At 37.1% G+C, this 12937-nt stretch overlaps 1 protein-coding gene across 1 annotated transcript in view; it reads left to right on the forward strand.

Annotated features, from left to right (window-relative positions):
* The window catches only part of RASGRP1 (RAS guanyl releasing protein 1 (calcium and DAG-regulated)), a 50901-nt gene that overhangs the window by 2171 nt on the left and 35793 nt on the right, over positions 1 to 12937 (forward strand). Inside the window, exon 3 of the mRNA XM_009321009.1 lies at positions 1989 to 2158. Within this exon, the coding sequence (XP_009319284.1) occupies positions 1989 to 2158 (170 nt within the window). The remainder of the gene's footprint in view (positions 1 to 1988; positions 2159 to 12937) is intronic.

Genomic DNA, 12937 nt, shown 5'->3' on the forward strand with positions numbered 1-12937 from the left:
CGAGCGAGGCTGTCCCCTCCTCGCCGGGGAAGCGCCACCTGCCCCGGGTGTCAGTTCACGAGCTGATGGTCCTTTGTTTGCGGTTTCTTCCCCGCTGCCAAATAGCGTGCAGTGGAAATGCAGGGTGCTCGTCCCCCCCCAGCCGCCCCCCAGCACAGCTTTAATCTATTTTTCATGTCAAGTGGCTGCTGCAAGGGGATCTGTTCTAATGAATGGTTAGTTTCAGACGTGTCGCTGGCTGAGTTTTGCCTGTCCAGTGTTGCCAAGTCGGCAACGGTGTTATTGCAAACTTTCTTGGGGGTGTGGACGCTTTAGTTTTTCTACACTCTGTTGCCACGACCTAAAATATCTCCTGCCGTTACTCCTACTTTGTTACTACTGCATTGCTAGGATCCTCTGCCCTGTGTTGAAGAGGCACCGGAATAAAGTTAGGAGAGGGGTTTAAGCTCGTAAAAAGAAAACCCTGAAAGCTGATCAGGCCCTTGCTCTTTTTATATGAGAACAGGAAGTCAGATCACAAAGCTAAGAGGGAAATTTAGAGAAAGGGGGGAAGGGAAGAGAACGTTCTTTGCATAGCCACTGTCAGCTTAACTCTGGGGGAGCAGAGTGCTGGTCGCTACCTCTGCAGGGTCAGGCCTGCATTTTCCTGACTTTGAAATTATGGAGGCCTGGGGTCAGAGTTGGGTTGTAAGTGACGTCATGTGCAGTTTTGTGGCTTTCCCAGCATTCAAATGAGACAGAAATTTAAGACAAGGCTTGAAACTCACTGGGATGAGGTAGGGTCCAGTCAGTCTTCATAAGGTGTACATATTTCCAACTTCATCCAGGAGCACCTATATCGGGATGTTTGTGTCTTTACCGTCCCTATCTGTATGTAATACGTACACTGGATAAATTTCTATGCTTTTTCTTCCCAGGACTGTCAGTTTCTTAATAAAGTCTTGCACAGTGTTCCAAGAAAAGTTGTATGAAAGCTTGAGATAGCGTCTTAAAGATGCTGGAGTCACTTGTATAGGAAGACTGTGGAGTGTAAATTGTCCCTGAAATAAACCCAAGTTTTATTGAAACGGCAGTGGTTGTTGCCCTTTTGTGAACTGTATGGTTATACTCTCAAGTCAGATTTTGAAGTGGCTCCTGTTATTTGCAGGCAAAAATGTTTCAGCACTTTTCATCGATATAATAATGGGCCTATTTACTATTTCATTATGAATTTGTATGCAAACAATGGACAGCCTTTAATATTATCTGTAAACATACACACTCGTGAAATCTAAGATATTATATGATCAAAATACAAGCCTAAAACTAGATATGTGCTTTATTTTGGTCTCTTTTACCTTATTATTAAAGACATTAATTTAGCGATGCATGCAATTTTAAAATAACTTAGTAGGAAATAATAGTATAGCACGGATGCAAATTAATGTTTGTTGTGTGGTTTTTTGTTTTTTTTTTTTTTTTAAATTCTGAACTACTCCATGGAAAAGTTGCACTGATATTTTGCTTACTTAATAGTGATTTTTCCAAGTGAAATTCATAAAGCTAGTCTGGCATTTTCTGATGCGTGTAATATTTGATTATAGTTATAATTTTTTTTTTCTCCTTTACTTTTGGTGGGCACACAAATATGTAGTGGTAGATTACTGCGTAACAATATTCCTGTTACATAGTTTGAGGGGTTTTTATGCTTGTGCTGAAAGAGTAATGTAAACATAAGTCCCCAACAAAGAAACAAGACTTCTGGTAATCTTGACAGATCATTCAAGGAGCTCTATAACCGTGTGCTCTACAATCCACATTTAGCAGAAAAAAAAATGTCACTTACTGAGCCGTTTCTTTGGTGTACATATCAAGTGGGAGGGTTATGTCTTTCAGCACCCTCGCTACAGGGAGTTAATTGTCCTTTAAATCTTTCCTCCCTTCCCATGCGATGTAAAATTTGCCACTCGATCTTCTTGTATTTACTTCGCTATTTTGCTTTCTTTTAGGCAACCTGCCCAAGCATGCAGCACTGCCCCTGATTCGGCACTTGAGCTGAAGCAGATCAGTCATAGTCCCAGCCTCTCAAATTTTACCCAGGTCACGATGGTGCCGTTGGGGCACCTAGCCAAAGGGGCCACTTTGGAAGATCTTCTTGAAACCTGCATTCAGTCTTTTGGTGAGTGTCTGGAGGTTTTTAGAATGGTACTAATTTGTTTCTGTCCTGGCTATGTTTACTGGTCACTTACTAGTGAATTACATTGATTTATTAGTGGAGTAGAAAGGCATAACTGAGAATTTTCTATACTGTAGGTGACCTCATATTTTTATAGGTTTGTGGATCTGTTTATGCATTTGTGTGTAATATATGCTAAGAGATTAGTGTCACTACTGCTTTTTCTTGAGAGAATAAGACAAACGCCGGTCATCTATACTTCTATGTGTGTTTGTTGTTGTTCCTTCAAGTACCAATTTGATTAACTTTAGCAAGTAATCATTAAATTTTGCATATTGCAGTAGTATTCTCATAATATGTGTAAACAGCCTCTTTATATTAAACATTTTGAAATGAGCAGGGCTATTTTTAAACTAGGTGAAATAACAATGGATTGCTTCTTGCATTATCAGTATAGATTTAAAGTTGCTTCTCTACAAAAGAGAAAGAACAAAAATCACAACTGTATACCTTTTTGAGCCTATCAGTTATCCATTTGTCTTTTTACAATAAGAATTGTAATATATGGAAAAGCACAACTGTTGCCTGAGCCCTGTATCCCTAGTTTCCTTTTCCAACTTTTTCATTAGTAAATGTGTTTATTTTTTATATTATTAAAATATGTTAGTAGTGAAGGCACGCAAAATGATTCTGAATAATTTGCTTGTAAGTAGTGCATCTGTTCGTTAATGCTGTGTCTTTCAGTGCTGTGAGCTATTCCCAAAGCATATGTGGCAAAGTCTTAGTTGCGGAGTAGTCCTTAGAAAATAAATGTACTTCAACACCCACTAAGCTCTAAAATAATTAATCTATATGGTTAAATAGTAACACGTATAGTGCTGATCTAGTGATACAGCACATATATACTATATAAGCAATGACTAATCTTTCACATTCATTGGAATTTTTTTTTTAACTTTAAAGCATTCTAATCAGCATGTGCAGTAATGTTTTGTTTCTTTTTGGCTTCTTTCCTCCATTTAATTATTGTGAAGAACATATCCGCTGAAATGCTATAAAGCCCTAATTCCTAAACAGATGTCGATTCATATTTTTATAAGTTTTAGTTCACTGGGAGTGAGATAACATGGTTAAAGTGTGTGCAGGACCTTCATACAGTTTTAATATTGTGACTACTTAATCAATATTAACGTGCTCACATTTTTAGGAAAAAAGGTATTATAAATGTAACATTATAAAAATCTAGTAAAATGGTTATGGTGATTGATTTCAAGTAGTGTAGGTGAAACACAGAATGGGAGATTATTGTTGGCTTAGTTATTTGAATACTTTTAAAATACTCTATGTATATCAGCATACACATGCTTATGTGTTCTCAGATTCCTGGGCATCCATATATTATAAGGACTAAGGTGACAAAGAAAAGCAAGTGTACCTGTCCAGTTCAGCTTTATATGCATGTGAATCTTTCTAAAGGGTTTCATACTTGTTAGAAAATTTACCATAGTCCACTAAATAGGGTTTTCTTGAACCTTGACAAGTGGTACGTAGGTCTAGCAAAGTGAATTGTAGTGCGTCTGCAAACATAATCTTAAACTCACTAAGGACTGCTAGAATTATGGTGTGCTGCAGAAAATTAGACTCTTCATTGGGCAATTCATAGTAGTGTCTGTATTTGTACATCTTCTATGACATTATGCGTGTTCTTAAGCTATGTTGGAATTTCCCAGTAGGGTATTTAAATAAATTGTAAAGTGCAACTGTTACAGCTATAGATAACCTACATAACAAAGTTCCTTAAAGAAGGTTCTTGTAGCTACTAACAAAAACACTGTGCAAAATTCATTCACATCATTGTGCCAATAAAGGAAGAGATGGAAAAATCTTCAATCTGGGAGTTTGAGGAGGGGTGGGGCTAGGGAGAAAAATGGTGGGGAAAAAAAACATAGTTGCTGAATGATTACAAGTAAATTGAGCGATTGAGCGAGTTTCTTCCCATGCATAGTACTAGAGTAAAGCTATTACACTGTACTCTAATAGTTCTATTCAGAGTGAAGTTATATCTTCAGTCTCAGATATGGTAACCTATAATATTTTGTATATTATTCTAGAAATTCGTTACTGTGATCTGAGCAAGTTTTATTTCAATACAAAATATACAGAAGCCCCCAAGACATAAGCACAGATTTCCTTTGTATATTTTCAGTTTACTTCCTGGAAAAAATCCTGGATTCATTTGCTGTCTAGGGTTAAGGAGAACAACAGGCAGTAGATAGAGATGATGATGCATCACATTTCAGAATATATACTGCATTATGTTAATATTATACTGCACTTGCTAACATTATGTGTACAATTACAAATGCAATTCCTATATAAAGTTTGCAGCTGAATTTATGTTCCTGGACTCAATTATAGAAGTTTGGAAAAAGCAAATAATGTGTAAGAGAGGCTGCTGTCAACAATGGTGTGTAAGGGGAAGTTGGCAGCCTTTTGCCATATATGCAGAGAATATCACAAGAAAGTCTAACCAAGAAGCTATTAAGAATTAATACACATTTACAGCTGTGAAGAACACAAGTATAAGTTATTCATCTTACAGTATGGATAAGGGGGAAAAATGAGAAAGGGGGGATATGCTAAGTTGAAGTTGAGTGAGAACGCTAAGCTTTGCCACAGTGTTGTAAATGGATTCCAGGATGTTTTGTAGAAAGACAGGTTTTGTCCAGAGCCAAATTAATCCAAAACCTATGCTAAGGAGGTGAGGAACAAAGACTTGTTCTTGGAGTTAGTGATATTGTCTGTGGGTCTACAACAGTGCTGGGTAGAAGATGACACTGGAATGTGGGCAGAATAGTGTGAATTACAATGGTGGTGTTGTACCTGTTAATTCCAAAAGTAAAGAGTTAGGAGGCCTTTTTTTTTTTTTTTTTTTTTAAAGAAAAGACCAAAAGCTTATTCAGTGTAATTAACTTAAACATCTACTTTGGGATGACTAGTTTGTGCTCTTTCACCTCTCAAATTTGGTCATCTTTAGCTTGAACTGATGAATGATAGGCATGTGCTTTAGAGACAGAAACAGTGACGGTCATATGAGGTAGTGTGAAGTCATGTAGATGATCACTACATCTGAGAGATCAGCTTTACACCAGTGTTTATTCAATAGCATGATGAGAAGGAGATGCTGAAAGTAGAGGTTTCTTCAAGTCCCATGAAAGGTTGCATCAGGATGAGCGAGATGAATCACCCTGCAAATGAATTGCCAAAAGTAAAGGCAACAGAAAAGCCAGGATGTAAGCTAGGACAAGAGTTCAGCAAAAATGGCATGATGAGAGATTGAAGGCAGGAAGTCTCTTAGAAAGGAATATTGGTCCTGAGATTAGGAGATTTGTAGAGACTTGAAACCACTCTCATCAGTTTAAAGATATTTGGTTATATAAGACAGTGATTCAAAACATGTTCTACATGACTTGGAAGATCTCTCAACATTATAAGTAGCTACAGGATGCTGTAACTGCTGTGATCTGGATTGACAAGAAGAGCTGTAGAACACAAGTAAATGCATCACGTGATTGCCTTAGAAAAGAAGGGGAAGTGTAGCATGTAAGTGGAGCTGACAATAACTTTTAAAGATGAAAAAGTGATTGTGTGGAAAGAAAGAGAAGTCATAATAGGGAAGTGGAGGAAAAGAGGAATCAAAGAAGGGAGGAGAGCGCATAGAGAGGAAGAGCAGGAGGTAGGGTAAAGTGATTGAAAAGACTAGAAAATACAGAGACTGTAGAAAGGTTAGATTGAGTGAAATCTCTCCATCAGAGAGGTTAATTCTGAACAGAAGGTCATAAAGAGAAAATTAAAGGTAGATGTTCAATTGGCAACAAGATGGCTGAAGTTGTGAGTTCAGGGAAGCAGAGAAGTAATTAATAGATCTTGGCTTGGAATATGACAGCTTCAGGAGGGAGATAATTTATTCTGAAGGAAATCTTCATTAGTGACTGTAGTTCTGGAGTGGAATTGTAAGTAGAACAGTGACTTTAACCCCCGCATCCATGCTTTTCAATTCTGTAGTATATAAAATGCCTGGAAAAGAATGTACTTTTAACTGGCAGACAGTTCTCTGAAAGTCAATATGGCTTTGTCTCCTACTTTGTTGCTAGTTGTAAAGACGCTTATTCTATCAGCTTTGTTGTTGAAACCAACAGGGTAGGGTCTAGTTTGCTGGTCCATGGCCATATTGACTATTTAATGCTGGCAGTTCAGTAGAACACAGGAAGCACACACTTAGTAGCACAGCCCTACTTTTTGCTAGTTCTTCTTATAGTAATCTTCTGTGAGATTGCGTAAATGCATGTTAACATATATTTAGTCCAGAAAGTGTTACAGATAAGAGAGGAAAAATATATCAGCAGTGTTCACTTCACTGGATATTTTAATTTGTTAACTGTATATCTGCTAACTATAGAAATGAAATAATAATTGCTCATAACACTTTTCACCCTAGGCTATCCTGATGCTACTGTGAGCTTGATGTTCTGAGTATGTGTTAGCAAGTCAGCTTCTATTCTAGCAGATTTTTTTTCTTTCTGTTTTGTATCTTCACTATATATTTGTGCAGGGTAAGAGATCCCTGTTTCTTTCCTTCGACTGTAAGCGTCTATATCTTATAAATGTACCTTTTTTTAAATCTTGAGTAAGGTTTAAGTGTGCTTATTTTTTTTAAACAAATACACCTTTCAAAGATTCGATGAACTATTTTAGCATGCATTCAAGCTTATGGACCATGTAGAGTCAGAGGGCCTTTTCCTTGCCCACACAAAACATTTGTTTAAATCATTTTTACAAGTGTTTAAAAACAGTTACAATCGGGATAAAATGTATCTTCAGCATACCATTAATTTGCTATCTCCCTGCTTTGTCTGCAGCAAAGTCCCGAAACGTTACTTAGACTACCTAACAAACAATTCCAAGAGTGCACTTGAAAGTCATAATTTATACAAACATTTGTTTCTTCCTAAAAACATCTGAGGGTCACTTGAGAGCTGAGAAATCCCTAGGATCTCAAAATTTTAACATTATGAAGGCATTTCTGCCCTTAACCTTTAAGTGCGAGATCTTACTCGTTCACCTCTTACATTTGAGTACTGGAAGCACGTTTACTGTAGCACACAAAAGACCTATGCTTACCCTACAATTCAGGCACTTCAGCTACTGCTAGACAAGATGAGTGTACTCAATGGAAAAGAGAAATCATGAAACATCATCTTTAACTGCATGTCACCATGCAGTGTCCCTGTGTCCGGTTTCTTAAGAGACATGTAAGTAAAGGACTTTAGGAAAGCAACCGAAATATTTCCCAGAGCTTGTAGCATAATTCTATGTGGAAGCTCAGCCACGATAAACTACTTACAGTGGAATAAGTTGTTTATACTTCTATGTCAATCTTCAATACGAAAAAAAAAAAGATTTAAACCCATGGCTACTACTTTTCAAAGAAGTTAAAAATCATAACCTCAAAGATTAACAATGTTCTTAACAGAATTTATGTGAATGTAGTGTAATTTGCAACTTCTAATGGTCATAATACTCTTAGACAGCTAGGTCTAAGAGTAGGTTGTGATGTAAATTGTTCTGCAGTATCTGATCAGTCCTAAACTAGCTTGTTGCCTCAATGTGTGATAAAGTGAGATGTTTGTAAACAAACCTTAGAAATCCTGGAAACCACTTCCAGACTGATCTGGATGAAAGATGCCATGGAATTGTTTTGATAGAAATCAGAAATCTGGCAAAGGTGCTGGTGCTGGTTGCCTCTTAGGTGCTAGCTGCCTAAAACTGTACAAGTTAATCATCGTTAACATTTTCTAGAATAAAAAAATAACTACATTAGCAGAGCTGTCTAGTTCTGTGAACTGATAATATTTTTATAGCTCACTTTTGTGTCAATATCATGCAAAAATATATTGAGTCTTAGGAATTCTTTGAGACCCAGGTAAGTATTACATCCATTTTACAAACAATGAAACAGGCAAGTTAGAGTTCACTCATTAGGAGAACCATAACCATCTTCTCCTCTAAAACACAGAAAACTTGAAAGTTTTATCCAGTTTTTCCTCTTTCAGTTATATAGAAAAAACCACTCTACTCTTAAGTACATTCTAACATAAGTACAGTCTAGTTAAAACATATAATAACTAGTAAAACAATCACAGTTCAAGCACCGAGTTTATCTTTATCCTTTTACCAAATTTACCATATACTGAATTCTAACATAAAATTCTGACTCAAAAGCAGTTACGTCTTTCAAGGCATATGCACACCCGAAGAAGGCAACTTTGGTCATTTACTTTTTTCTGTTAGGTTTGCCTGAACAGTCGTTTACTTTTTTTATCTTGTGCTCCACAAACTTGCAGGATTCCATCCCTTGCCCCTGAAGCCTAGGCTGAATGTTGAGGTCTCCAGTCCCCCAAAAAGTAGTTTGTTCACAGTATTGTTCTGTATTAAAATGTTGTTGATCATTGTGTGTTAAGTAATCTGGGTGCGATTTGGTCAAATACAGTGCAGAAACTTTAGTATTGCTTGGCAGCAGAAACTATGTTAATGATCAATTAATGACATTGTGGGAACAGAAGAGTCATCACTGCTCTGTAGAATGCATGACATTGTGGGAACAGAAGAGTAGTTATTGCTCTGGAGAATACTAAGTGCTGTTTAGCTAACTATTAAAGTTAATTGTGATTGTACCAAAATGAAAATAGATTTCTTTTTTAACCTGATGTCTGTGGAAAAAATTTTCCCAAAGAAAAGAGACTTTAGATATCTTTATATATATTTTAAAGTTCTATTTAGCTAATTTGACTTCAGCCTTTTCAATATAATTTTCCAAAGTCAAGAAATAAGTAATAAAAGAAAATGAAGAAAACTTAGACTTCTTGCTTTATAAAGCAGTCTTCCGTTTACTTATATTTACCACAGGGATATGACAGAAAATTCTATCTTCATACCTCTAAATATAACTTCAGAAAAAAACAATATAACTTTTATTTATCAATGCAAAAAAGCTTAGATAGCAATAGAAATAATCCATTCTCCTGAGAATGTTGTATGAATTAAATTCTTTCTTCTCCTCAATCTATGTATGAAGTTGAAGCAAGAAAGAAGTCACTTGTTCTTTAGGCTTCCCCAAGCATTTTACCTTCTGTGTTATTTAGTTTGGTTTGTGTGTGCTTTAGTGTGAAGTCTTTCAGTGTTTTGCTGTGTATTGCCAAGTATTTGCTTTGCTTTTTTTAAAAGTCTGAAAAAGAAGGGGCTTCCCTTAGACTGTTACATAGTTGAGTAGATCTTTCTGTTATGCAGGATAGGCTGGAGATTAAAAGCTAAGGTAACTTTCTAAATGTGATACCACTTTTTTCCCCCATTACTGAGGTAAGAAGGTGCAAGTGCAACAGCTGGCAAAAGGCAAAGATAAGAGAGTACCTGCTGGGAACTATTAAGATTACAGTTGCATTGGAGATGACTTTAGGAATCCCCAAACACTGTGGTTTTAATTATTAAATGTATATAGAGGTCATGTTAAGAAAAATTCAGTGCCTCGTGCCACCTATATTGTGATGAAAGATCATTTAGAGATATACCATAATATCTTTCTTTTGAAATACAGAACCCCTCTGGCAGAGAACAATAGTGTGAGATGTCAAGAACTTCTTTTCTATTTTAACCTTTACATTTTTTTGGAAAAAGATGCACCTTCAAAATATTCACTTTGGGTATGGATGAGATTGTCTTCTCCTTTCCTCCAGAAGAACCAGTTATGTTTAATGTTGATCTCCAGTATGTAGTGTTCCTCTTTAAAAAATACATTTAAAAAAAAAAAAAAAAGTACTTAGGAGGCATAAGACACTTGTTCTGTGCTAGACCAACTGATACAATGGGACCAATAAAGCTTACACTTCAACACATGTGGGAATGTTTTTTTGATGAAAATTTGGCATAATGCAGCTAGCTTGAATCAGCAACTGGGGAGCTTCTTCTGTATGCAGATATTTGGTAGTGCTACCTGGTGATTACGTTTGTTTTAAGTTTGGAGTGAAGCTGCAGGATTTTTTTTTAAACTTTGGTTCTTTTGATCCATGTTGAAAAAGAGACCTTTCAGTCTAAGGGTGAACTGTTGTGGTTTAACCCCAGCCATCAGCCAAGCACCACACAGCTGCTCGCTTAGCCCCCCCTCAGTGGAATGGGGGAGAGAACTGGAAGGGTAAAAGTGAGAAAACTGGTGGGTTGAGATAAAGACAGCTTAATAAGTTTTAAAAACAAACAAACAAAAAAACCCCAAACCAACAACCAAAAAACCCAAACAAAACCAAGAAAAACATGTGATGTGAAAAACCCTAATTGCTCAGCAACAGCCGACTGATGCCCAGTCAGTCCCCGAGCAACAGCAGCCCTGGCAAACTTCCACCCAGTTTTTATTGCTGAGTGTGACATGATATGGTATGGAATATCCCTTTGGTCAGTTTGGGTCAGCTGTCCTGGCTGTGTTCCCTCCCAGCTTCTTGCCCACCCCCAGCCTACTTGCTGGTGGTGTGGCAAGGCATGCCCCACTTGCTGGGTTAGAAGCTAGTTTGCCAGAGAGTCTGTAAACACTAATTCCAGAAATATATCTAGAAGTTAGAGCAAAGACTAGGAAGCTGAGGTATGTAAGGGAGGGAAACCTGAAACAGTAAGTCAGAAATATTAGAGCGGGAGTAGAGTTGGAGCATGCGTCAGTAATGAAAATCAAGGCCAGGAACTGGGTTCTAAGCAATCTGCAATATCTTCAAGTCCCTGAGAGGAAAGCAGCTTGTGTCTGCTAGTCTGTTACAGTTTGAACCTTTGGATGGGGCTGACTTCATGTTTCCTTGGATCTGATGACTGGCTGCTCCAGGATCAATCATGCAGTTAGGGAGAAGCTTATTATAAAACACTGAAGTTGTGGGATGAGTAAGTGCTAAGCATGCAGCTGCGTTCAGTGGTCGAACGCAGTGCTTGGTTCTGGCCTCAGAAGTTTCCGATTCTGTTCTGGGAGTCTCATTTGTCTTATCCATCAGTGCTTATGCCAGCACAGCTATGTTGCCAGGCATCACGCTTGAATTATTCAAGAGTTGCCTGCATTCAAAAGCTGCATGTGGCTCCGGTATCATGATTTAAAGCTTTGGAAAAATCTTGAACTCTCAAATCATGTTTTGTAGGCTTTGGAGAAAAAGACTATTTGATTAAAAAGTTCTCATCTAAATTTGCTAAAATCAATATTTTAAACATGCTGTAGAACAATGTATGGGGGATGTGTGTTTAACTTTTCATCTTGTTCTGTGTACTTGATCTGAATTTCCAAGGCTAATGGAATGCTTTCCACCCACATTTCATTTGGTTTCTCCTGAAGTACATTTTAATTTCTCAAAATCATCCCATTTCCTCTTGACAAGAGCTTTTATCTTCTTGTTTTCATTTCAAAGATTTACCCAGAGCTCTTTCTGCAAGATGTAGCTTTCCAAAAGCTGTTTCTGAGAGAGGGTAATGGCTTTCCCTTGAGGTTTTTCTCCCCTAATGTTCCCTACCCTCACACTGAAAAGTCATTATCCTTTTTGGTTGCATATTAGACTCACTTGTGTCTTGGATATATCTGCATTGTTAATGAGTATTTAGAGGAACAGCAGTGGGTTGTCGCCCCCCCCCCCCCCCTTCTGTGGGGAGTTTGAAGGGGGAAGGAGACTTGGAGAAACATCAAGTTTATAGGGTTTCTTCCAACATCTGTGTTTACTTAGCTTGTTTAGGGTTCTGTTGGTGCAGGATTGATCACAAAGTAGTATGATTCTTTCCTCTCTGGAAAATACTGATTTGTTCTCGTTTTAATTTTGGAGTTTTTCCTCCTAAGACCAATTACTTGTGTAAATAAATTTATGTATGACTCAATAGTTACAAGCATGTATGGACCATAAGCCAATTTAAAAAGAAAAAAAAAAAAAGAAAAAAAAGCTGTAGCACAATTCCCTGAGTATTTTAGTGCTGTCTGCTAAACATTATAGCATTCTTGTTGCATGAGGGGGAACACCACCATCCTGTATAGAATTAAATGTAAGCTGGAGAGCTCAAGACCCCACCTGCTTTCTGCTGCAGCTAAAATTAAAACAACCATTCTTTTACCTAATTGGTGTGTCATCTTTGTAAGGACGTTGTAATTAAGTTATGTTATTTCTGAAAGATATTAAGCACTTAAAATAAGATCTGAAATAAAGAAAAAATCACTAAGGACAAGTACGAAGTTCTACACTTAGGGTAATCAGTTTTAAAAACAGTATGGTAAAGTCCTTGATATACAGCATTTCTGCAGAAAAGGATCTCAATGTGAAGATGGATTTTAAAACTGAAAATGTTTTAATGATATTGTACCACTGCAGAAACTCTAAAGAGGTAAGTGCATGCATAGAGGCATGTGTGTCCTTATTTTTATTTTTTTATATATATACATTATATATGTGCATTTCCATATATAAAACTGTATATGTATACAAAGGTATTATGTACAGGATATTAAAAATAATCTAACTCTGATGCTAAGACCTCCTCTGGAGTACTATATTCAGGTTTGCTTCGTAAAGGTGCAAGCTGCAAAGCATTCAGAAAAGGACATCAAAGTTGACCAGAGATCTAGAAAACCCGGCTTCTGAGAAAAAAAATTGACAAATTTGGTGTTCCCTAGCTCAGAAAAGAGACGAGGGAAGCAATCCTTAAATAGACAAAATATATTGATAAGGG

This window comes from Pygoscelis adeliae, unplaced genomic scaffold (assembly GCF_000699105.1).
Source record: "Pygoscelis adeliae isolate BGI_AS28 unplaced genomic scaffold, ASM69910v1 Scaffold3, whole genome shotgun sequence".
Classification (NCBI taxonomy): Eukaryota; Metazoa; Chordata; class Aves; order Sphenisciformes; family Spheniscidae; genus Pygoscelis; species Pygoscelis adeliae.